Source organism: Chelonoidis abingdonii, chromosome 1, assembly GCF_003597395.2.
Source record: "Chelonoidis abingdonii isolate Lonesome George chromosome 1, CheloAbing_2.0, whole genome shotgun sequence".
Taxonomy (NCBI): domain Eukaryota; kingdom Metazoa; phylum Chordata; order Testudines; family Testudinidae; genus Chelonoidis; species Chelonoidis abingdonii.
This window is the reverse complement of record NC_133769.1, coordinates 255488399-255515768: the sequence shown is the minus strand read 5'-3', so window position 1 is coordinate 255515768 and position 27370 is coordinate 255488399. Positions and strand designations below refer to the sequence as shown.

At 41.8% G+C, this 27370-nt stretch overlaps 1 protein-coding gene across 2 annotated transcripts in view; it reads right to left on the bottom strand.

Annotated features, from left to right (window-relative positions):
* Positions 1-1608: 1608 nt before the first annotated feature.
* NCK2 (NCK adaptor protein 2) overlaps positions 1609-27370 on the bottom strand; it is a 166561-nt gene continuing 140799 nt past the window's right edge. For both annotated transcript variants that reach the window (XM_075061294.1, XM_075061291.1), the window contains exons 5-6: positions 2002-3122; positions 1609-1897 (exon numbers count right to left, since the gene is read on the bottom strand). In XM_075061294.1, coding sequence (XP_074917395.1) covers positions 2928-3122 — 195 coding nt within the window. In that variant the 3' untranslated portion in view covers positions 1609-1897; positions 2002-2927. The remainder of the gene's footprint in view (positions 1898-2001; positions 3123-27370) is intronic.

The following is a 27370-nucleotide window of genomic DNA, read 5'->3' as shown; positions in this document are numbered from 1 at the left end:
TTAATTTCTTTAACCTTAAAAAACAAAACAAAAACCCAGAAACCTCAGACAAGAGGCTGTTATGGAAACTAAGCAGTCATGGAGTGACAGATAAAGGTTATGTCAGGGAGTAGAAACTGACTGAGAAACAGAAATAGTTTCCAATTATTCCTAAAATAGATATTCTAACGGTAGAATATCCCAGCAATCTTTATTAGGACCGGTATTGTTTAGTATAATCATTAAATAACTGTGAAAAAGGAGTCCAGACTACAAGAGACTGAGGAATTGCAGAGGGACCCAACAAACCAGCATGATTAAATTCAGCACTGACAAAGGCAAGCTAAAACTCATTAGAAAGGATAATATGAATTACTCATATAACATTGCTGGCTTATAAATTAACTGTAACCACTCAAGAAAAAGACCTGTCCTCTCACTGTAGGCAGCTCAATGAACACCTCTACTCAATACACAGCAGCAGTCAAAACCAAGCAATGTTAGGATGTATAAAGATCGGGATAGAAAACAACACCAAGACTGTGATGGCATTATATAAACTTGTGGTATCCCCTCATTTAAAGTAAAGTATTTAGTTAGATCGCCATATAGAAGGAATCCAGAGAAGGGTGAAGAAAAAAACCTTAATTTGGTATGGAAATTCCTATGTTCCTAATGTTTGGCCACTGCCTGGAGAGGCCAGTACACAAATTAGGACTCTTTATGATAGCAAAGTGACTATACAGATCTGGGTCACTCTTAATCAGTGGTGCCACTACAGAGCTGTCCTACAGAAAGTCAAGCAGATGTCTGATTTTTACTAATAGATTCTATTGAAAAAATGAAGCAATCTAAAAAAGGAGAGAGGAAGGGAGAGAGAGAGCGCGAGCGTGCACACACAGGCATGATAAGAAAACAATAGGCTTGTAAAACTTCCAAAACAGTGTCTGCCCCTCAACATAAGAATGGCCTTACTAGGTCAGACCAAAGGTCTATCCTGCCCAGTATCCTGTCTTCTGACAGTGGTCAATGCCAGGTGCTTCAGAGGGAAAGAACAGAACAGGAAATCATCAAGTGATTCATCCCCTGCTGCTCATTCCCAGCTTCTGGGAAAGCTGCTAGGGACACCATGCCCGCTCATCCTGGCTAACAGCCATTGATGGACCTATCCTCCATGAATTTATCTTGTTCTTTTTTTAACCCTCTTTAAAAGCCTTTCTTAAACTGGGTTTTCAGCCACCTGTGCAAGTGCATAGCAAAGATGATTTAAATCAAAGTAAATCATGCTGCACTGGTATAAATCCTGTTCACATTACAGAGTCTCAGCCAGTGGCTGAATTCCCAGGGTAAACAAGGAATCATATTTCAATGACAGATAAAACAACAAATAAAACAAAAAGGTGAAGGCCTTAGGAAATAGCTTCCTTTTGCACTTTCATTAAAGCAGTTCATGGTCTTCCTCATCATAGTAATCAATACTGACAACATTACAGAGTATATCTCATTACCTAGTATGTTGCTAATTTTTTTTCTTCTTAGATTAAATTCAAAATACACAAATTCCATATTTACACTATTTTACCTTACTAAACCAACACCATGACTACCACTCAAGGATAAATCCAGTACTCCATCTTGACATAATATCTTTTTTTATTACAATATCCAAAAAACTGGGTATGCAAGAATTTGAGATCTCAAGATCCCTTCTTCAGTCTCAGGAATGTGCCATCTCAAGACTGTATATTTAAACCATAAAGGAGTTTAAATGTAAAGAAAAGAGAAAATGCATTTTCTTCATAAACATTCTGTGTGTCTCCTACTACCAATCCCACCATCTGTAAACCCTGAAGATTTTCTCTATAAAGCAAATATATATATATATCTATATATAGAATAGTGTTGGTAGCCCGNTCTTCTCAGCAATCCTTCTCAGAACAGCATTCCATGGTTTAGGAAGCCGAAGCCCTCTCAGGCCCCTACCATTGACCAGAAGGATCAAAGAGAACACCACCTGCCCACCCTACCCCAAGATGAGTTTTTATTAATCTTCCGTATTAGTGTCAACAATCAGCTACAGATACATATTACTTTGAGAATTAAATACATAATTGTTTAATTCAAACAAGCAGAAGGGCAAGAGGAAAAAGCATTATGTGGATGGCACATTTGGTTGTAGATTACTAAAACATTCAGCCTTTACAATTCAATGATTCTTTCTCTAGCAATCAATGTAAAAAAGAAAATTCCTCTCTCTTGCAATTACAGACCAAAATACACTAGATAGTTTTCTTTTACTACAATCTTACCATAGTAGATTAAGAAGTACTATTACAAAATGCTTTAATTAGTGTACTCTTTATAAAGAGTTAAAGAGGCAATGTAATAGCAGAGTACAGTGTAAAGAGTGCTTCTAGGAACTAGGAATTTTTGTAATATACTACTTGGTAAGCAAAATAGCTACAGAACTCACTGCCACAACTGTTATGTCTACTATATCTCACTTAATTAGCTGCAGCTTCAGTGCATTCAAACTGTGCCCGATGTCTCTCAAATGAACAGTTCTGTCAGCATGAGCAATTTGAACAGATTAACACTGTTCTGAATTGAAAACACCCCTTGTTTATTGGAACTAACTATGTAAACGTACACAGAAGAGGGGAGTTTAGAACTCAGGCATGAAAGTGAGTGCTTACAACCCCATTTAAGTGAAATTTTCAACCTGAGGGGAAGTCATCTGAGATTAACAGAACCAAAAAGATAAAATAGGCAAACAAAACCAAACCAAACCGAAAAAGGACAACAACCACCAACAGAGCAAACACTTTGGAAAGGGCCCATTCTTTAAGCCTGCTTCAGGGAGTAGATTGCTCTGCTCTATAAAAGTGAATTAGGACCTAAGGCTTGAAAGTTATACGAGGCCTAGGTGGCATAGTCTGTCTTCAACGTCACTGAAGTGCTTTCACAAGATATAACTTTTCCCCGTGTTCACTGGTGAAGATGGGAGCTTTTTTGTAGTGTTCCACCAATTCATCCATTGAATGAAATCGACGCTGGCCAATACAATAGACATTGTCCACGAGCTGCACTTTGAAATGTTTGTTTTTCCCTGATGCCTTTAGAGATACTGAGAAGTCACTGGGCTGTTGAAAGAGAGAAAGAAAAGAAGAATTATTGCAAAGTGGTCAACGAGAAAACACAAATTTGTGGTTTAAGGAGCAAACTGTGATATAAAGTAACTGCAATATACTCTACTCTTTGTACAATAGTATGGTGCTTTAGCTACTTAAGAAATCCAAATATCTATTATTCAATAAATAAATTCCCCCATTATTAATATGTGCAGTTAATGGAAAGCTCCCCAGCTACATAGAATGACAAGACCAGAAAAAGACTTGTGTCATGTATGGTTTTTTCTATTGATAAACTCTCCCTAAAATCAATATTCTTATTACAATATTGCTTAGCGGAGGTAAGGCACAGAAGGGAAAATTCCCACGTCTTTTAAAAATCATGACCACAAGAGGGCCTTTCTTGCTCTGTGTTACAAAAGAAAAAACTTTTCACTCTTTAACTTTGTTAAAAAATATATGAGGAACAGCTCTTGTTTATTTTCATTTTAAGAAAGTAGTATAGGACATAGAATACACATTTACAATACAAATCACCCAAATATAAGACTAACCGCATACAGTGAAATTCAATTTTTTTTAACAATTATTTGAAAGATAAAACAGAACTATTCCATTTACTATTTTTGACATCTAGCAACTTATTCCATGTACCAGCACATTGATTGCTTTAGTACATAGCACTAAAGTGAACATAAATAAATGGCTGCAAATGTTCTCCATGTCTACAACATTTCCGCCTGCTCGCATGTGGTTTGGCCACTCCTTCATCCTACTGCCACTCTATTTTAAAAAAGAGTCAACTTCCAATTTGTAGTTTTTATTTCATTGAACGTTCATTAAATTTAATACTAATTTTCACTTTAAATTCTTCCCAGTAGTTTTGGACCCAACTGTTGAAGTTGGGCTCTTCTGTAGTATAAATATTTAATAATGATAGCAACATTTATATAAATCAAAAGTTACGTAGTGAATGTCCACTTGACTATACCTCTAAGATCAGATCTACGCTACAGATTTAGATCAATGCAAGGCAGTTTACTTTGACATAATTATGGAAAAGTCTACACTTAAATTTTGCTCTCACTGATGTAACTGCCCCTCTACGCCGACTTATCTCCACCTTCATAAGCGGCATAGAGTTAAGGTTGAAGTAATTAGGTCAAAGTAGTATCAGCGTAGACACTGCATTACTTACATCAACTGTTACTGGCTTTCAGGAACCATCCCACAATGCCCCACACTGATAGTACAATCAATAAAAGCACTCCTGGTGAGGACATACACTGCTGACACAAGGAGCAAAGTGTGGAAAAGCACAAGTGGTGTAATTACTGCAGCAGCTCTATGCCGATGGAAGCTAGGTTGACTTAATTTTGTAGTGTAGACATGGCCTAAATTTACTTTTCTATCAATGTCTCTGGTACAGAACATAAACACAGCTCTTACGGTAAATCAAACAAACATCCCTGTGAATGCATTCTATATTCTAAGTCCCGTGTACTTATTGACACAATTAGCCCAGGTTCACAACACGTGGCAACAATTCCTAATTTCTGTGGCAACAATCTCTAAATTCCACAATAATATTAATTTATTCCATTGTCACAAAAAAACATTTATTCCCATTTACTCCCACACAAAAACAGAACTATGGCTATTTTAACTGAAAATTCGTATTGGCATAACATTCATGAGAGATTATTTTTGACAGTGACTACTTCTGTGGATGAGTTTTCACTATGCTCTCCAGGCAGCCCAACTCTACTCCCTGGGACTTTGCTCCTGTGATGCTGTCCAAGCAGCTCGGTTCAGGCCATCCCTTTGTCTGCATGTGTCAAAGAAATTTGGAGGACAGGAGTGCAGAGCTTGTAGATGGTCTTACATCTCATTTCCCTGGATCCAAGGGCTTCAGCTACTGCACTACTCCCCAGCCAGTTTAACTTGCCAGTTGAGCTGTGCAGAGAATGGTAATTCAGTTTCACTGAGGATTTTGATATTTCACAATTTAGTTTTGTTCCAATTAGGAATGAAAACCAACATTTTCTAAATTCTCTACTAAAGAGTCCTCAAATGTGGTCTGCTGAGGAGCTGGGCAGGGAAGCTGGCAGGGTTCTGGCGGACCGCTGCCTGGGTTCAACTGGAACTTTGCTGAAATTGAACCATCTCAGTGAAACGTTTAGCTTTTAATGAATCCACAAATTCTGATGAACAATATTTCATTGGAATTTTGCAAACTAGCTCTATTTGCCAGCATAAATTCTTAGATTCCATTCCCCTTCTCTTCCTCCCCCAACCCCCATCACCACTCCCTGGCTGTAAATTGTATGTTAGCTCTGGCTCTAATCCCCCCCTGCCTGAGCTCAAAGGAACAGTGCAGAGTTTTCACTGTAATATGATTAACTCCCCCTAGCGAGGAACACTGGAAGACAAGAGGCAGCTGCAGACCAGTCTTGACCAAGAAGGGAAACTGAATACAAAGTATCAGGAGCTTGCCCACAAAAGCCAGATGCTGTGGAACTGCAGAGTCCATGGGCCCTAACTGAGATGAATTGGGAAGTTCACAGTTTTCAGAGCTATTGTTGCAGGCTCTCTGCACTGCATTGGTTTCAAATCTGTTCATGATTTCAAAGATCATCTTCATAATCATAAGAACTAGAACCATTCACTTAAAAAAAAAAGCTGAGACTGGAGTATGATTTTGCAGCAACGGATGAATTCCGCAGAAAATTCTATGACTGCCGAATCACAGAAGTGTCAAAGGGCACTGGCAATGGATAGCATGCCACCAACTTTACTTTAAATACGAAAGCTAACACCACAGGCTTGTAGGAAACAATTTAGTAGGGCTAGCATGGAAGAGAGTAATAGAACACCAGCTTGTGAGTCTGAGAAACAAGACCAAACCTTAATACTACAGTCCTTCTAATTCTTTCTTCTGTAGGGAACACCTAGGAAAAACTCATTTAAAAATACTACCTGAAAAAAAATCACTATAATAACTGAAGACACGGGTATAAACAGAATGCCAGAATATGGAACTGAAAAAGCTACATCATGTCTGAAGTAAAACCAACAACTAAGCTAAACCTTTTGAGCCTTATGTAGATTTAGTGCCCTCCTGTCGGGTGCAGCGTTGTTATCACAGCCTCAAAGCTATGATCTCAAGTATACATGTCAAAGCTCTTTACAAAGGTGGGTAAGTATTGTTATCTTTATAAAGATGAACAGAGAGGTTATGACAGTGAGTCAGTGGAAGAGCTCAGAACAGAACCTACGCCCTGTGATTGTCAGTCCTGCACCCGAGCCACTGGCCCACACTTGCTACCATGTCATGTAGCCACACAAACTCCAGTATGTTATCGCACTATTATCACATCGTTTTGCTTTTTCTGACACTTGAAATACAGTTCTGATTGAATATTCAATGTTTCATATTTTTTCCAATCTCAAAGTTGCTAATTCGATTTTTGTATAATAGAAGAATTTAGCATTGCTTATTTTTCACCACAGCATGTTGTGAAGCTGCACCCTTTTGATGAACTCATAGTCTTAAAACTGTGGAACAGCCTGTATAACTCTCTTGTGAGAGCCATCATCCGGTACAAAGAGATGGAAGAGCTTGAACAGCTGTTGCAAAAAATTTGAAACCCCTTTATTGGCCTCAAATTAGCGAGTAACAAGAATACAAGAAGAATCTGTGAAAATAATTGGACTCGTATTTATTTTGGTTCCTTCTCACTGCAAATATACAAGTTAAATATTCAGAACAAGTTTTAAAAAATACCTATGTAAACTATTGCTCTTTAAACTTAATCTTGCCATGCTACAGTGTGGTGGTTGAACACAGCCTGAATTGGTTCCCTTCTGTCCTTGGATTTGTTCCAAGTTTGTTTATTTTTAAAACTGTTTTTAGGCCATTCTCTTTCAGCTTCTGGCAGATTTTCTCTCTTCTCCCACTTGAATTAACTGCTACATTTAGATGGATTGTATGCAAACTTCTCTTGCATAAAAGCCTCAGAAGTTACATACACTCCCTAAAAGCACATTTCAAGTAAATTTGAGTCTCTAGAACCTAAAAGGTTGTCTGGTGATCTTGCAGCAGGATTATACAGCATAGCACCATGGCAGGGAGCCTGTGAGTGTTTCTCCCCCATCAGGGATCTACCTGAATTTCCCCATCACCCTGCACCCCCCACTGCCCCCAGAGGTGGTCAACAGTACACACTTTAAAAACATAAACAATAGATGATAAAACACTGGTACCTGAAAAAGCATAATAGGTTTGAAAAGCATGAACAGAGACTAGCTTCCTCACATAGCTGTTTTTTTATGAGAAGGTTGGTGCATTTGTTTTGGCGATGTTGGCCAACCTAATAATTTCAAATTATGATTTGAAAGCAAGTTCTGAATGAGCTCTCCCCTGACAGCTAATGATTAGCTCGAGGGTGGGGTTGCAGGAAGGCTTCAGGACCAGACTATATTTACATGAACACACCTACTCTGCCTAGGTATCTAGCAGACAGAGCTATCTTGCCCAAATGATCGATTTTGCCTGGTGTTGGGTTACAAATCACTTTAGTATTGAATGTGGGGGTAATGGAACGTTATCCTTGTTGTATGAGTAAAGGCCAGAAGGGCTGTACTTAGCCTGTCCTGAATGAAGGGTCACCCACCTTCAACTGAACTGCACTTGCTAAGTAGTGGGTCTGGATGCCAGATCCCAGCGGGGGGGGGGAGGGGGGAGAGAGAAGGGGTGGGGACACGTACTTTACTTAGTGTTGTGGGCTCTGCCTAAGAATCATAGGCACCATTTGACCTACCCTTCTCCCTCGTTTAAAGACAGAGCTGATTACACTTGATAGAGAGCTTTTTGTGTTTTTTTTTTTTTTTTTAAAGTGAGCACTAGAGCTGAAATCACAGATAATCAGGTGTAAGTGCTTAGACCTGCTGGGGGACTGTTTCGGAGGAAGAGACAGCCCAGCCTCTAGCAGTGAAGTTCTCCCACTGAGAGCTGTGTGGAACCTCAAGGGACCGACTTGCAGAGGTCACAGTGGCAGGTGGCGGCAGAAGCTGATGGCGCAGCACCACTGCCGACTGAGCTAGTGGCGAGCAGCTCCGGGAATGAGCAAAGTGCCTTTTCCCCCACCACTATCCAAGGTGGGAGGTGAACTCACACAAAAGAACCTCTGAACTCTGGGTCTCCACTGACCAAGGATAACAACTATGAGTGGAATGCAGTAGAGGGAAAAGGGAGAGGCATGTTAAAGGAACATTATTAGACTATGTTATCATGATTTTGCTCCAGAATGCCAGCATTGTGACTGGGAAACTTATATAAATATACATTTCCTAATAGGCCAAGATTTTTAAAATGCGTTATTTGCCAAGATCATTATCTCACATTGTCATTATCTCAAGAGATTGTTATCTTGGGCAGTTTCTATATTAAACATTTTTATTATTATATTATAATTAATTTTTAGATAACAGTCATACTGGGTCAGACCAGGGGTCCCTCTAGCCCAGTATCCTGTCTTCCGACAGTGACCAATGCCAGGTATTTCAAAGGGAATGAACAGAACAGGCAACCATTGAGTGATCCATCCCCGGCAGTCCACTCTCAACTTCTGGCAAATAAAGGCTAGGGACACTTGGAGTATGATGTTGCATCTGTGACCATCCTGGACCTATCCTCCATGAACTTAACTAGTTCTTTTTAGAACCTCGTTATAATTTTGGCATTCACAACTTCCCTGGCAAAAAGGTCCACAAGTTGACTGTGCATTGTAGGAAGAAGTACTTCCTTTTCTTTGTTTTAAAATTGCTGCCTGTTAATTTCATTGGATGACCCCTAATACTTGTGCTATGTGAAAGAGTAAATAACATTTCCCTATTCTCTTTCTCCACACCAGTCAAGATTTTATAGACCTCTATCATATCCCCTCTTAGTTGTCTCTTTTCCAAGATGAAAAGTCCCAGTCATTTTAATCTCTTCTCATATGGAATCTGTTCCATGCTCCTAATCAATTTAGTTGTCCTTCTCATCACATTTTCCAATTCCAATACATCTTTTTTTGAGATGAGGTGACCAGAACTGCACCCAATATTCAAGATTTGGGGGTACCATGGATTTATATAGTAAAAGTGGAGGAGCCTGGTTTGCCAAACTGATCAACAAAGCCAATGCTGGCAAATTACGTGAAAAAGTAGCAAAATACCAAGCCTCTGGACTAAACTGACATATAGAAAAAGCCTTATAAGCCAGTCATAGTCAAAGCCAATTTTAGAAGTACTTAATGAGGCCGTTAAGAATGCTGGAGACGCAACACAGTTTATGTGAACAAACATGGCAGTCACATCATACTTTCTATTTAAGCAAGAGATATCACACACTACAAAATGGAGGCCAATGTTAAGTACATCGTCACTCGTTAATCCTGAAGTCGGACAATGGTTCCTAACAAAACTGGCAAATGCTCACCATTTTTCTGCAAAAAACTCAACTGACTGGTTAGATGCATACTGTGCAACAGTGGAAGACTAAGCAGCTGAAAAAGTGAAGAACTCTCTGACCACATAAAAAAAATGTGCATATATGGCTGATGAATGCACTGATTCAAATAGGCATCAAATATTAAGTCACTGACTGCAACCATTATTACTGGCTTTGGAAAGTATCTACTGAGATGGGACAGATCTAAAGTACTGAGGCTGGGAGACTACTTAAGTTCAGAAAGGACTATTGCCATTCTCTCTCATAAGGAGGGCTTTGGAGTGGAGCCTGGAGCTGGAGCGTGGAGCAGCTCTGGAGCAGGGGAGCTGCAGGTTTTTGCCTGGAGCTGGAGCAGAGCCGGAGCACAGCTCCAAAGCCCTGCTCATAAGTCTCCTGTTACAATGCCATCCAGGTATCTGCTATAATAGTAGTAGATCTTTGTCCAGCAATAGAAGCTAAACTTGGATCAATCAGAGAGATATCCATTGAAAACATACTCGAAAAAGCAAAGACTTCAGTCCAGCAGTTGACTTGCATATCTACAACAGCGACTTCTGGATTGTACTCAATCTCTATATAGCTTTTACAGATGCCTGTCTTATAAAACACTGACAGCTGAGTGGAGTGAGGCACTACCAGCAATAGGGCTGCTATGTGATCAGGACAGAATAGAGAATTTGAACACACAGTGGAATATCTTATGATGAATGAATGTCGATTTGACTTCAAATTCTTCTTTATCATGACTAGTGTTTCTATCCAATCTTTGTGCTGTTTCTGGGGATGAAAGAAATAGGAACTCATCTCTTGCTACTTCCAGTCAAAACAGTTAAGGTTAAGCATTCTTTTTCCTCATTGAATAGAATTTTGTGCAATTATAGAATCATAGGACTGGAAGGGACCTTGAGAGGTCATCTAGTCCAGTACTCTGCACTCATGGCATCCCTACACCATCCCTGACAGCTGTTTGTCTAACCTGCTCTTAAAAATCTCTAATGATGGAGATTCCACAACCTCTGTAGGCAATTTACTGCAGTACTTAACCACCCTGACAGTTAGGAAGTTTTTCGTAATATCCAACCTAAACCTCACTTGCTGCAATTTAAGCCCATTGCTTCTTGTCCTATCCTCAGAGGTTAAGAAGAACAATTCATCTCCCTCTTCCTTGTAACAACCATTTATGTACTTGAAAACTATTATGTCCCCTCAGAGTACTCAGTCTTTTCTTTTCCAGACTAAACAAATCCAATGTTTTTCAATCTTCCTTTATAGGTCATGTCTTCCAGACCTTAAATTATTTCTGCTGCTCTTCTCTGGACTTTCTCCAATTTGTCCACATTTTTCCTGAAATGTGGTGTTCAGAACTGGACACAATACTCCAGCTGAGGCCTACTTAGAGTGGAGAAGAGTGGAAGAATTACTTCTCGTGTCTTGCTTACAACACTCCTGCTAATACATCCCAGAATGATGTTTTCTTTTTTTGCAACAGTGTTGACTCATATTTAGTTTGTGATCCACTATGACCCCCAGATCCCTTTCTGCAGTACTCCTTCCTTGGCAGTCACTGGGAGTACTTTGCATTTGTCCTTACTGAATTTCATCCTATTTACTTCAGAACATTTCTCCAGTTTGTCCAGATCATTTTGAATTTTAGCCCTCTCCTATCCAAAGCACCTGAAATCCCTCCCAGCTTGGTATCGTCAGCAAACTTTATAAGTGGACTCTCTGTGCCATTATCTAAATGAGTGGTTCTCAAACTTTTGTACTGGTGAAACCTTTCACATATCAAGCCTCTGAGTGCGAACCCCCTTATAAATTAAAAACACATTTTTCTATATTTAACACCATTATAAATGCTGGAGGCAAAGCAAGGTTTGGGGTGGAGGCAGACAGCTCGCAAACCCCCATGTAATAATCTTGCGACCCCTTGAGGGGTCCCAACCCGCAGTTTGAGAATCCCTGATCTAAATCATTGATGAAGATACTGAACAGAACCAGACCCAGAACGGATTCCTGTGGGACCCACTTGTTATGCCCTTCCAGCATGACTGTGAACTACTGATAACTACTCTCTTGGAATGGTTTTCCAACCAGTTTTGCACCCACCCTATAGTAGCTCCGTCTAGGTTGCATTTCCCTAGTTTGTTTATGAGGTCATGCGAGACACTATCAAAAGCTTTTCTAAAGTCAAGATATACCATGTCTACCACCTTCCCCCTATCCATAAGGCTTGTTACCTTGTTAAAAGAAAGCTATCAGGTTGGTTTGACAAGATTTATTCTTGATAAATCCATGCTGACTGTTACCTATCACCTTCTTATCTTCTAGATGTTTGCACATTGATTGCTTTATTTTTTGCTCCATTATCTTTTCAGGTACAGAAATTAAGCTGACTGGTCCATAATTCCCCGGGTTGTCCTTATTTCCATTTTTATAGATTGACACTATATTTGACCTTTTCCAGTCTTCTGGAATCTCGCCTGTCTTCCATGACTTTTCAAAGATAATTTCTAATGGCTCCGATATCTCCTCAGTTAGCTCTTGAGAATTTTAGGATGCATTTCATCAGGCCCTGTGACTTGAAGACATCTAATCTGTCTAATTTTTAACTTATTCTTTCCCTATTGTAGTCTCTGATCTCACCTCATTTTCACTGACATTCACTATGTTAGGGCATGTCGTCACTAGCAGTGTTAAAGTGCTGCTGTAGCAGTGCTGCAACATGGCTGTGTAATCACAGCATAGCGCAGGGAGAGAGTTCTCCCAGGGCTATAAAACCCCCACCCCCATGAGGGAAGTAGTTACTGTCTACACTGGCGCTTTACGGTGATAAAACTTGCAGTGCTCAGGGGGGTGTTTTTTCACTCCCCTGAGCGAGAAAGCTGCAAGACAAGCCCTTAGACATCCAATCGCCACCAAACTTCTTGGTGAAAACCGAAACAATGAAGTCATTAAGCACGTCTACCATTTCCACATTTTCTGTTATTGTTTTTTCCCCGTCATTGAGTAACGGGCCTACCTTGACCTTGGTCTTCCTCTTGCTTCTAATATATTTGTAGAATGTTTTCTTGTTACCCTTTATGTCTCTAGCTAAATTTGATCTTGTTTTGCGCATTGGCCTTTCTAATTTTGTCCCTACATATCTGTGTTAATTGTTTATATTCATCCTTTGTAATTTGACCGAGTTTCCATTTTTTGTAGGATGCTTTTTTGATTTTTAGATCATTGAAGATATCCTGGTCAAGCCAGGGTGGTCTCTTGCCATATTTCCTATCTTTCCTATACAGTGGGATAGTTTGCTCTTGTGCCCTTAATAATGTCTCTTCGAAAAACTGCCAACTGTCTTCAATTGTTTTTCCCTTAGACTTGCTTTCTGTGGCATCTTACCTATCAACTCCCTGAGTTAGCTAAAGTCTGCCTTTTTGAAATCCATTGTCTTTATTGTTCTGTTCTCCCTCCTACCATTTCTTAGAATCATGAAATCTACCATTTCATGATCACTTTCACCCAAGCTGCCTTCCACTTTCAAATTTTCAACTACTTCCTCCCTATTTGTCAAAATCAAATCTAGAACACCCTTTTCCCTAGTACCTTTCTCCACCTTCTGAAATAAAAAATTGTTTCCAATATATTCCAAGAACTTGTTGGATAATTTGTGCCCTGCTGTATTATTTTCTCAACAGATGTCTGAGTAGCTGAAGTCCTCCATCACCACCAAATCTTGTGCTTTGAATGTTTTTGTTAGTTGTTTAAAAAAAGTCAAATCCACCTCTTCTTCTTGGTTAGGTGGCCTGAAGTAGACCTCTACCATGACATAACTCTTGTTTTTTACCCCTATTATCTTCACCCAGAGACTTTTACAAGTCTGTCTCCTATTTCCATCTCAACCTCGGTCCAAGTGTCGACATTTTTAATATATAAGGCAATACTCCCTCCTTTTCCCCTGCCTGTCCTTCCTGAGTAAGCTGTACCCTTCTATACCAATATTCCAGTCATGTGTATTATCCTACCAAGACTCTGTGATGCCAGCTATGTCAGAGTTTATTTACTACCATTTTGAGTTCTTCCAGCTTATTCCCCATACTTCTCACATTAGTTGCCTTCTGCCTGATCATGAGCATATCATGAAGGACTGGAAGCATCGGACACATGAAAAGCCACCAAAGATAAACGCACTGCATTTGAGAAGTTCATTAACAGAGTTGTGGAAAATTACAACAAGAAACCAAGAAGGATGTTGATGTTGTGCTTCATAATAGGCCTGAGTAGCCAACTTTAATTTGTGATTATTTTAAAACATGAGTTAAATCTAAAAATGGTCATGAAACATTTTTCAGTTTTTACTATGGTGCCATACAGCCCACTTTCACCCTCATGGTCTCACCTCTCTTTGGCCATCTCTCCCCTGTAAATTCGAACATCCCCCCTAATTTCAATTTCTGGGGAAAACACTGGCTCCAGTTATGATGGAAGAGAATTACAGAGTCTAACTGTAAATTACTAAAAGGGAAAATTGAAGATTAAAACCACACATTTACAGATTTTCAGTCCAAAATGCACTATTTCTTAAAACTGTGTTGGATTCCTGTGATTTCAATTGCTGTTTATCTGTAGCAGTGCTTAAAGTGGAGAGAAGCAGATCATAAGGGGTGGCAGACTCAGCAAAAAATTAAAAATTGAGCCAAGTCAGCAAAGGATGCTAGCACCCTTTCCAAAGCTGCTGCTTCCAACTTATGATAGACCTCCAACTCTTTTCAGACCACCTTTAAGTACTGATCTAATGGGATGACAGAGAGGTGGCTGATGCCCAAAGTAAGTGAGGAGACTGCAGTTAGAAAGCTGTTCCCCCATCCCTATTTTTCTCCACTGCAGGTTGAACCTATTTTCAAAAGTAAAAAACGGGGACTTTTTTCCAACCCAATGGAATACGATTGTATTTAATGTTAAAAAGCAACCAAAGACCTGAGACTAAGGCTTATTCACCAAGATTCTTTTTCAAATATACTGGTCTCCACATAGGCTAATGGGCCTCATGAATGCTGATTACAATCAGAAATGTAACTACCTTGTTGCTATATTAGCTCAAATGTTTTGGGAGTGCTCCTATATCACAAATTTCTGGTATGAGTTGGTTCACTGGCCCAATCTGACTCTAGATGCTAAGTTGGAGTTGCACCACCTTCAATTTTGTTCTTGGATATATTCCTGATACCTGAAGATTATGTGGTAACAAGATCGCATCATTCTAACATGCAGCTTTGGACACTAAAAAATGAATCCTGCAGAAATGTTTGGAAGGCATCAAAACACTGATGACTGGCTCACCTTTCAGATAGCAAATGACTGGGATTCTGCAGAAGGGGAATGCCCAAAACATACTAAGGAGTTTGGGCTGACTTTTTAGGGATCTATAATTAATGTAGACTCTGAAGATAGATATGCTGCTTCCCCCTCCCCTCCCTTTACCCTAATCCTCTTTACTTAGTTTTTGTATTATGAAGAATCCGGTATTTTGGTGCAGCTGGAAACATTCATAAATTATAAACATTAAAAAAAAGCTGGGACTTTTTTGTGGGGATTGCCACAGGAAGCATTTCAGTGGAGTATAAGGGAAGATGCTGGGAAAGTAGGAAGAAAAAGGGATCTCATCTTCCTATTCCCCCTTTCAGAATGAAAGGGAAATGATTACTAACCTTTACATAACTGTTGTTCTTTGAGATGTGTTGCACATGTCCATTCCACATTTGGTGACCCCCTTGCAGTACCATAGAAGATGAGATCAGAGTTCATGGACATGCTGACCACAACATGGCTCAACCAAACCTGGCATCATCTCTAGCTTGCTGGGTGATGGTGTAGCGGGAACAAAATGTATGTACTGATGACCAAGTCACCTCTCTGCAGGTGCCCTGGATCAGCACCTGGATCTCACAGAATGGGCCGTCACTATAGCCAGTGTTGGGACCCCCGTCTGCTTGTAGCTTGTGTGAATGCATTGTGTGATCCAGGATGAGATCTGCTCAGCCAAAATAGGAAGGTCTTTCATCTTGTCTGCTACTGCCACAAACAGCTACGTAGATCTATGGTATAGTTTTATCTATACCATACAGCTAACGTCTATTGTGTGAAGACGTTGCTCTTCCCTGTTTGTGTGCAGTTTCGGGGTGGGGGTGGAGGGGACGGCAAAAAAATAGCCTGATTATTAGGACCCTACCAAATTCACAGCCCATTTTGGTCAATTTCAAGGTCATAGGATTTTAAAAATAGTAAATTTCATGATTTCAGATATTAACATCTGAAATTTCACGGTGTTGTAACAGTAGGGGTCCTGACCCAAAAGAGGATTATGGGGGACTCGCAAAGTTATTGTACGATGGTTGCAGTATTGCCAAGTTTACTTCTGCGCTGCTGCTTATGGGAGCGCTGCTTTCAGAGCTGGGCTGCCAGGGAGCAGAGGTTGCTGGCCAAGAGCCCAGCTTTGAAGGCAACGCCGCTGCCAGCAGCAGGGCAGAAGTACTGGTGGCATGGTATGGTATTGCCCCCTTTACTTTTGCGCTGCTGCCTTCAGTCAGCAACTGCCGCTCTCTGGCTGCCCAGCTCTGAAGGCAGCAGTGTAGAAGTAAGGGTGGTAATACTGTGACCCCCTAGAATAACCTTGCAGTTCCCCCCGCCCTTTTGGGTCAGGGACCCCCAGTTTGGGAAATACTGATCTCCCATATAAAATCTGTATAGTACAGATGTAACATATAGTCCAAAACAGCTAGCAGAGATGACCGTGAGGGCAAGAGACCTTGCTGGGAAGACCAAATGGAAAAGTGCTACCACTTGGCAAGGCATGTAGAGCTTTGGAAGAGAGCTTCCTGATACCTTGCAGAACCTGGTGGACTCGTTCCGAACAGGCCAACTCCTCAGGATTTAGCCATGGAGCTGTCAGGTGGAGGGTGTTGTGGTTTGGGGAGTATTCGACCGTGGTCCTGCGATATCAGGTCCAAGAGGAGAGGTAGAAGCATCAGAGTCGATACTGAAAGCATGGCGAACTAGTGTTGGTGGGACCAGCCTAGTGCTATGAGAATGACTCGTGTTCTGTCTCGCTTGATCTCCAGTAGGAGGTTCTGCACTAGAGCAGGGGTTCTCAAAGTGGGGGTCGGGATCCCTCAGGGGGTCACGAGGTTGTTATACAGGGGTCGCAAGCTGTCAACCTCACCCCAAACCCCGCTTTGCCTCCAGCATTTATAATGGCGTTAAATATAAAAAAAGTGTTTTTAATTTATCAGGGGGGTCGCACTCAGAGGCTTGCTATGTGAAAGGGGTCACCAGTACAATAGTTTGAGAACTACTGCACTAGAGGAATGGAGGGGAAGGTGTAGAACAGGTGTCCAGTCCAACGGAACAGGGCAGCATCTGTGAGTAAGCCTGGGCTATGGTCTTCAGGGAGCAGAACTGGTGACATTTCCTGTTCTGCCTGGTGACAAACAGGTCTACCTGTGAAGTCCCCCACCACTGGAAACTGACCTTTACTACATCAGACTGAAGGGATCACTTGTGGGGACTTGTGCTGAGGTGATCTGCCAGTTCATTCCAGGCTCCCCAAAAGGTGAGAAGCTTCTAAGTGGAACAAGTGCAGAACTCCCATAGTGGATAGTTTCCTCACATAGGGAACAGAGAGTTCCTGCCTGCCTGCTGGGTTAGAACATAGCTTGCGACCACTAGAACATTCTTGTTCATGATGTGGGTCAAGAACACCTGACAGGTCAGGTGGACTTCACTTAGCTCCCTGACATTTATATTTAAGGAGAGCTCCTCCTGGGACCACAGGCCCTGCGTGCTGAGATGCTGTAGGTGAGCCCCCCCATCCTAGATCTGAAGCATCTAAACCTAGGGATAATGAGGTCTGGTGTTTTGTGAAAGGGACGCCTGAGTGGACTAAGAGAGGATCCCTCCACCAGTTAAGGGAAGCGAGGACTGGGGCAGAAACTGTGAGCAGCGAGTACAGGTGATGGTGACTGGGTGAGTACACTGAGGTCAGCCAAGCTTAAAGAGATCTGAGGCATAGCCTCACATGCTGCACTACTTATGTGAATGCATCCATGTGGCCTAAAAGTCCAAGGTAAGAATGGATTGTTATGACCAGGTGGGCCTTGACTTGGGCTATTAATTACACCATTGTCTGGAAGCAGGCTTCTGAGAGGAAAGCCCTGCCTGTGAGGAATCAAGCACTGCTCTGATAAACTCTATCTTTTGTACAGGGACAAGGGTAGACTTCTGCTCATTTATAAATGTGTCTAGCACCTGAAAGGTTAACTATATGCTGTTGGATAATGGCCCCCACCTGGGCCTGAGCCTGGACTTTGACCAGCCAGTCATCGAAGTACGGGTAGACTTATACCCCTTTTTTCTCAAGAAGGCTGCCACTACTGCCATGAATTTTGTGAAAGTGCTTGTGGCTGCTGCAAGGTCGAACCCTAAATTGATAGTGAATCTGATTTACAATGAACCTGAGAAACCTCCTATGGCCTTGGAAAATTGCGATGTGAAAATAAGCATCTCTCAAGTCGAGGGTGGCACACCAGTCCCCTGAAACTAGGGAGAGGATGATGGAAGCCACGGAGACCATGCAGAAGTCAGCTTTTTGAGATAACTATCGAGATGACGCAAGTCTAAAATGGGTCAGAGATCTACCTTGGCCTTTGGAATTAGGAAATACTGGGACTAAAATCCCTTCCCCCTCTTAAATCCTGAGGAACCTCCTTCACAGCTCTCACTTGGAGGAGTTGCACCTCCTGCACCAGAAACTGCTCACGAGAAAGGTACCTGAAGAGGGACGAGGAGGGAAGGAATGTGTGGGGAGTGGAAATAAACTAGAATGTGTAACCCTTTTCTACAGTGTACAGCGCCCAGCACTCCATGGTGATAACAGACCATGTCATGCCGAAGTGGGAAAGGTGGTTCGAAAACAAAAAAGGGACAGGATCCAGTGGCATGGGAACTGATATAATGACCTCTGGCATCCCATCAAAAGTTCCGTTTGGCTGCCCCCATGTATCTGAGCAGGCCAGGTAGAGACACTGAGGTAGATGGGGGCAGCTGCCTGTGTACAAAATACCTGCTTTGTTTCTTTTGCAGGTCCTGAAGAGGAAGTGGAGCTGAGAAACGGCTGGAGTGCTGAGGCCTGAAGTGCTTTGTTGAAGGCTTCAGGGTGTAAAGACCCAGGACTTAAGGGTGGCTCTGAGCCTTTCAGGCCATGGAGCTTCGCATCTGTTTGCTCTGAGACGAGTGAAGTGTCTTCAAGCGGAAGGCCCTGAATTGATTGCTGGATCTCTGTTGGCAGTCATGAGGATTTGAATCAAAAGCATCTTGCATAACTATTGCAAAAGCTAGGCATCTAGCCACCGAGTCTGCTGTGTCCAGGGCAGCCTGCAGGAAATCCTGGCTACAGACTTCCCCATCTCTACCAGAGAAGAGAACTACTGTTTGAATTCCTGGGGAAGCGAGTCTTTGAATTTGAACATAATATCCCACACAATGAAATCGTACCTCCCCAGCAAAGTGTGCTGGTTGGAGATGCTGAGCTGTAGAATCCCTGTAGAATAAATATTTCTATCAAAAACGTCTAGTCTCTGCGTCTTTTGCCTTGGGAGGTCCTGCTTGTTGCCCTTGTCTGTCCCTCTTGCAGGCCACTGAGACCACCAGGAACTCTGGAGGGAGAGGGAGTACAAGTACTAATACCCATGAGAGGGATCAAAATACTTTTTTGGCTCTTTTTGAGGTGGAAGGCAAGGAAGATGGGGTTTTCCACAGACCTTTAACTGGCCCATGGGGGTCTTATTGAGAGGGAGAGCCACCTTTGACAGGGTTGCCGTAGTCAAAATATTGACCAGGCTGTGGGAAGGCTCTTTAACTACCTCCATTTCCAGCAAGAGGTTTGAAGGCCACTCTTTTCAAGAGCTCCTGATGAGCTTTGAAGTCAGCATGGGGAGGTGACATGCCCACCCCTGACACTGCCTTATCTGGAGAAGAGGATGAGGAGTTCTGCACTAGCAGGGGAGAGCCTCTTCTTCTTCTGCTCTGATCCAGTCCTGAGGAATGGTACCGGGTTTGGTACTGGAGTCCATATTCGGTGCTGCTCGATAGGATGGAGGTGCTCTCCTCTCTGAGACCACCGAGTATTAGTGCCTGGAAGGGAGCCCTTGCACTGGGGGAAAAACCCAAAGTTTCCAAAATGGTCATTGCATCTACATAGGTGAATGCCCACTGTGCCAAGCATTCCGGTGTATCGCCGCACATGGATCCACAACTGGATAAACTGATGTGCATGTGGGGGTGTACTGAGAACATTCCTCGGCTGGGGATATGATTCCACTTCTGAATCCGACAACGAGACTTCCTCCAGGGACCACTTGGTCCTGAGGAATGCTGAGAAGTCGGGAAGACCTATGTTGAAGACAGCAGGGACGGTTTCCCCCCTAAAAGTATCAAATGGGAGTTCAGGGCGACATGTTCCATTCTGCTCCCTGGCACCGACGTCGCTGACTCTTGTACTGCTATCACTACCAGTACCAAAAGCACCCACAAGTCCCTGGCTGCAACAAACACCTCCGAAGTAGACAGCACTCCCCACACTTGACTTTCTTTAGAGTTTGGGAATACCCCTTCTCAGCCAACAGCTTCTTATATTTTTTCTTTGGCACTGGTGATAGGTGAATGGTGCAGAGACTCATGGTGAGAGGAGCACTCTGCATTGACGCCATCATACTTGGTGCTGAGTCTGACCGAACTGGCTACGATGAGGCATAGGTTTACTGCAGGAGGCGCATAACTAGAAAGCTAGGGACTGAGGCATGTCCGGTACCACGAGCAGATGAAAGACTCCGCTAACATGGTGAAAATGCCAACTATGTACAACAAGTTCACAACTGTCCAAACTAGAAATAAAGAACCAGGACAAAAGAAACAAAGGGAAGGTAGTAAACTGAGACCACAGAGAAGAGTATTCCACTGAGGACAGCTTGCTGAAGAAAGAAGAGCAGTTCCAGCAACCATCATGGACGGAAAAAAGAAACTGAGGTTTGGCTGGACCCCTTATGAGCACACGGCACCAGAGAGTACTAGGGCTGACCCAATGGTACCACTGAGAGAAAAAGTTCTGAGGACTGCTCCAAGTGAGCACACACCTAACGTGAATGGACACTGCAAGCACTCAAAGAAATACGGTACACTCACTGTAAAGGGCAGAGTGGGAAAAAATTACATCTATACCTCTCTAACCCATTCTACTGGTCTTTCAAACTCCCAATTTCTCCCCATCTAGTCTAGGTCTTAGATCTCGATGGCTAAGACTATAACAGGGTTCAAAATAGAAGTAGAGAAAATCATAGAGGATAGGTCCATCAATGGCTATTAGCCAGGATGGGCAGAAATGGTGTCTCTAGTCTCTGTTTGCTAGACGCTGGGAATGGATGACAGGGGATGGATCACTTGATGATACCTGTTCTGTTCATTCCCTCTGGGATACTTGGCATTGGCCACTGTCAGAAGACAGGATACTAGGCTAGATGGACCTCTGGTCTGACCCAGTATGGGCATTCTTATGTTCAATCTTCCTTCACTGTCTCATCCCGCCCCTCCACTCTCACCTATCATCCATAACTTCATTCACCAATTTATCTGCCCCACTGATGCACACATGAAACTCTTCATGCATTGAGGCTCCTGCTCCTGCCCCACATCCACCATCACCAGGATCCAAGGCCCCTCTTCCACAGCTCAAACCCACTCATTACAATATTGCTTCTCCATGTGAAGCAGCAACAATGATGACAGGAACTATTGCGGCAACAGGCAACATGTGCAAGGAACTGTATATTCTATCTCATTGGCTCTCAACCTTTCCAGACTACTGTACCCCTTTCAAGAGTCTGATTTGTCTTCTGTACCTCCAAGTTTTACCCCACTTAAAAACTTACAAAATTTGACATAAAAATACAAAGTGTCACAGCATACTATTACTGAAAAATTGCATACTTGCTCATTTTTACCATATAATTATAAAATAAATCAATTGGAACATAAATATTGTACTTACATTTCAGTGCATAGAATATAGAGCAGTATAAACAGATCGTTGTCTATGAAATTTTAGTTTGTATTGACTTTGCTAGTGCTTTTTATGTAGCCTATTTTGTAAAACTAGGCAAATATCTAGATGAGCTGATGTACTCCTGGAAGATCTCTGAGTACCCCCAGGGATACACATACCCCTGGTTTAGAACCACGGTTCTACCTCAGCAGGGGGTGAAATTAATCTGATTAGCTCTACAGATCCATATGGTTGCATATGATGGAATTTTTGCACAATTTTCTTTTTAAAACCACTGACTTATGTATTTCACATGGTAGGGAAAGTCCGCTTAAAAACAGGAAGCTTGAAAGAGATGATACTTTACCTATTTCCCTGTCAACAACATTTATGCACTCTTGTTTACTATATGGTTTCTAGAATTTATTAACACAATAGCAGTAGTCAAGAATGTGTTAAAATTTATATAAAAGAATGATACGGGCAATAAGATGTAAAAAGATTTTTACAATAATTTTATTATAATAAGATATGGGCAACAAGATAAAAAATTAAGGAAGGTCAAATTTGGAATGAAATAACTAAGGGCTTGTCTACATTGGCAAGTTTCTGCACAGTAAAGAGCTTTTTGCGCTCAAACTGCAGATGCGTACACACTACCAAGCCACTTTGTGTGCAGAAACTCCTCAGTTGCAGCGCTGCCAAAAAACAAAAAAACAAAAAACAACCCACCTCGAGGAGAGTCGTAAGGCTATTTGCGCAGAGAGTCTCCAGTGCTCTATTGCCAGTGTGAACACTTGATTGCTTTCTGTGCTGTAACTGGCCCCAGAGCTGTCCCATAATGCCTCAAGTGACCACTCTGATCATGGTTTTGAACTCGGCTGCCCTGGAGACATGCGCTCCTCCCCTGAGAAAGCACCATTACTGACAGCCATTATGTGCTATGCTGATCTGCTCCAGGACACAAAGCAAAACATTAATGTGGAATGCTCGTGCTGTTGAACACAGAGAGAGTGTGAATGTGAGAGTGTGTGTGTGTTAGAGAAAGAGAGAGAGAGAGAGAGAGAGAGAATGTGTGTGAGAGAGATAGAGAGCGTACCTGCTGTGCAGAGAGTCCAGGGAGAAAGGTGGGGGCTGACATCAGGGTTTCCCCCTCCCCCTGCCTAAGGACTGGTTGTTTCCTGCTGCTGTCTGAACTTACAAGACAGCATGCTGACACGGTTTGTCCCCCAAAACACACTGTCTCTCTCTCCCCCCTTCCACACACACACACACACACACTCCGCCCCCCCTCCCCACTTCAGTTGAAAAGCAGCTGGCAATGTAGGATGCCCATGGAACAATGGGATTGAGAAACCTGCATCATGTAACATTGTGCCTGCCCCATGAGGCATTGCAAACCCTTCCCAAAGCACCCTGCGGCCAGTTGCACAGTGGGATAGCTACCACAATGCACTGCTGTCTTTGCTGTTGCAAGAGCTGCTAATGTGGATGCGCTTCAGCATCACAAGGAGCACAGTGTGCACACACAACAGCTGTTTAATTCCAGCATTTTAATAAAAGTGGTATAACTTCTGGCGCAGAAACTTACCAGTACAGACATACCCTAAACCTAATGCATAACAAAAACATAATTCCTAAATGATACTAAACCAAAGGCAGACACACACATCCCAACTACAGAAGTATAGCTTTCTGTTTAGAGAAATGTAGTATCTGCACGACCAGACTGAAACATTTTGATTAAAGAGACCAGGATTGAAGAGAGAATGGAAATGTCAATTCAGAAGAAGCCTGAACCTAAACTTTCTGTGTAGCATTGCAGCAATCATGTGTTTGTTGAAGAGCTTAGTAAATTCCATGGTGCACTGACTTACAGCTGACTAGCTATACCTTGACCGAGTCTTGGTATGCCCCACAAGCGACAGTTTTACTGCAGAGCGTGAGACCCACCATTTGGCAACCATTTTATCAAATATGAGGTCATTAAATAAAAAAGCTAATGTATTTTCTATATTCCAGATAGAAGTCAAAGAGTCTTTTTAGATCTAGGCAACAAAAAAGAACTGTAACACAGTGGTCATTATGGGGCAGCATGTAGCCACGTTAGTAAACGTTGCAAAAGTGTTTCTGTTTAGCAATATTTTCAAACTGTTGTAAAATCCATATGAACAGTCAGATCAGCCTGAAAACTGGTATGCTGGTTCAGGGCCTGGGATAGAATTTGTAGTACACAGTTGGGGCTAGATATTCCCGATATACAGCACCCAACCCAATTTACATCTTTTTTAAAAAAATTACTTTTCTATAATACTTTGTTGTGTAGAGATAATTTTTACCTTATGGGCAGAATCCACATAAAATAGATAAAGACCTACAAAATATTCATCACCCTAGAGTACTGATCACTGAGGATTGGGAGCCAGAATACCATGAGCCTCAAGTTCTCTTCTTTCAATGACTGCTGTCAATATTTCTGTGCACTTCATAGCTTTTATTAACTAAGGCCTCATATCCTCATATCCCCACGACAGCAACAGGCAACTATTATTCCCCCCATTTTGCAAGTAAGTTAACGGACAGGCTGCACAAAGTCATGTCTAGAAAATCTGGGAAAAGAAACAGAAATGAACAGTCCCAGAGAGGTAGAGTTAAGTTGTGAAGCAGCACATTTTGATGGGTTTCCCCCAGAGAAGGAACTAAAACTCAGTAATCTACCAGGGGAAAACCGTAGGTTGTGAGGCCTGAAACCCACAATCATTCTGCAAGACACCATCAGTATGTCATCAATACTATTGTTTATGAAATGAGAATTATAGGGTGTGGAAATACATGTCAGTCCCCACTTCTTCTAATCTCAGTAAGAATAAAGCAGTAAATGTGTTTCAGAAAATAAAACAATATTTTGTGAGAGTTTAATTAAAAAAATGAAAGAAAAAAGTTGAAGCAATTTTTAAAAACTATTTTCTTGCCTTTAAATTGTTATTCCCTTGACACCAACAATCTTACCAGCAGAAACAAAGTATGCTAGCAAATCTCAACTTAAAGTACACCACTGAGTTAAAAAAACAAACTCCAGTAAACTCAAGAATAAATTTATACTTACTATAGGATATTTCTGCTAATCCTGGAAACACTCTCTCAAAAAAGAACTGAGTAACACGAGCTGTGTTCAGAAGTGATTATGATTGCAACCTGGCCATTCTGCATCAAATTTGGGGGGCGGGGGGGGGGGGGCGCAGACTTTTGAATCCATTTTAAGAGCTGGATTTAAATTGACCTTCACCTGGCCAGCATATTATTGCATGTGAAATACAAAATGTACTTCAACAGAAGCATGAAGAACTAAAATATTCTCAATTTCTACAAGCTACCGAAAAACTTGTTCATAAGCCAAATTCTTTCAGTAAAAAAACGGAAGTACCAGAGATGGGGGTCGGCTTATGAAGGGGTATAGAGTGAGAGAGGTGGGACACAGCCCCTCCCTCCAACAGAGGGAGCAAGGAGAGGCAGCACAGCCAGCACAGCCAAAAGGGAAGAGGCAAGGCCATAGTCTCTCCGCTTCTGGCCACGCTGCTCTCCCCCCAGCCTCCAAATTAGCTGTAGCTCTGGGGCTGGTAGACTGCAGCCGTGCCGCTCGCCCCACCCCCCAGAGCAGGCTGTGGCCATGCCACCGGCCCAGCCTACTGGAATATGCTGCGTCTGCACTGCCTGGTCTGGCCCACTGGAGCAGGCTGTGGCACGCTGCCCAGCCTGCCGGAGCAGCTCCAGCCAGGTCAGAGACATCCTCCCCTGGCCCTCCCCAGATAAGGTGGGAAGGGATGGGATGGAAAGTGTGGGAGTCCCGGGCTAGGGGTGGGGTCATGTGGGGGGTGGTCACAAGAGTTACTCCCCTGAGTCCCAGCTTCTCCCCACCACCAAAAAAATTTCCCCACCACTTGCTATCCCGGCCTGTCAGAGTAAGCAGCTGGCACGCTGGGACATTTTGTTTACTTAGGTTTACCTCTGTGCCTGCCAACGCTCGAGGTAAACAAACCATCTTGGATCATCAGTGGCTTATCCTGAGGGCCTGGGAGCCAAAGTTTGCTGACCCCTAAATTATAGGGTTGGCTTTTGAACGGGTTATAGAATTTTTATCCATCTTTGGGGGGTGGGGTGGGGTGTCACCTTATAAACGAACTAGCTTATGATCGAGTATATACGGTAAGTTTAGATTTTTTTAATAGTAACTAATGAAAAGCCACAATCTGTCAACTAGTACTTACACTAACATTAGGGTGACCAGATGTCCCGACTGTATAGGGAAAGTCCAGATTTTTGGGTCTTTTTCTTATATAGGCTCCTATTACCCTCTATCCCCGTCCCGATTTTTCACATTTGCTGTCTGGTCACCCTAACTAACATGTACTATTGTTCTGTGAAGTCATTTTATAGAACCTAAACAACACAGAAACAGTTGTTATCAGATTAATAAGTAATATGAAAAATAATCTTAGTCAGAAATTCTATGTAGAAATGTTTACTACAATTGATCTAATGCTCCAATAGCTGGGCCTCTTTAAGGTATATATTCTCAGACAAAAAACTATACTAAGCTCTAGCCTCTACACAGTTTTTTATATTGCTTTAACTTTATTACTTTGAAACCAGTATAGTTAAATCAGTATAACTCATAGTGTGGATGCAATTATACTGACATAAAGGTGCTTTAATACTGGCACCCTAAATTTATGGGAATATAAGTACTTTTAGAGTGCTATACTGTATCCACCTTATGGGACTGTATTTATGCTGGTTTCAGATTGATACAGTTATGGCATACAAAAATAGTATGTATATAAACCCTAAGACCGAGTTAGGCTGATGCCATGCAATAACCATACGATAATGATTAAGACTTTTTAGTATTAGTAGTCCCAGATTAGATAACATTTATTTTTAAAAGACACACTAAGGGATTTTAACTACATTTTTTTCTTGTCATGATGTCACTATAAGGCAGAGTTCATGTTGTTTGACTGACTTAACTATATATTTCCATACCTTAGCATATTTGGAACACATTTAAGTGTAACCTTTTTCTGAATTTCCTGCATTTGTAATGCTTAGTTTGACATAATTACAACATGCCGCTGATGTCACTGTGGCTCAACTTAAGAGTTACTTGACTCTGTCTGCAGCTTATTATAATCCTAAAAATTAGATAAAATCTTTAATTACAATCTAATTTCCTTTATTACAACCTAATTTCTTCAAATATAACCTATACATAAGATTTCAAGAAATTTTAACTATATGGAAGGTGTGAAGATGTTGTTTCATTATTAAGATCACTCAAGACAAAGAAAAGTCTGCTACAGATGCTAAATTTCTTAAAGGACCCATTTTAAATTAATTTTTATACAGGAGCTCCTCACTTAACATTGTAGTTATGTGCCTGAAAAATGCTACTTTAAGCAAAACAATGTTAAGCGAAACCAATTTCCCCATAAGAATTAATGTAAACGAGGGGATTAGGTTCCAGGGAATTTTTTTCACCAGAAAAAAGTATATATATATAAAAAATTTCCCTCTCACCCCTATGGGTGGTATGTGTCTTCCTCAACCTCGGGTCCTCTACCAGAGGCCTGGGAGTTTGAGGGTTCTGCGCAGCATCTTAGCTGTTCCTAGCACCGCACTCTTCTGGAC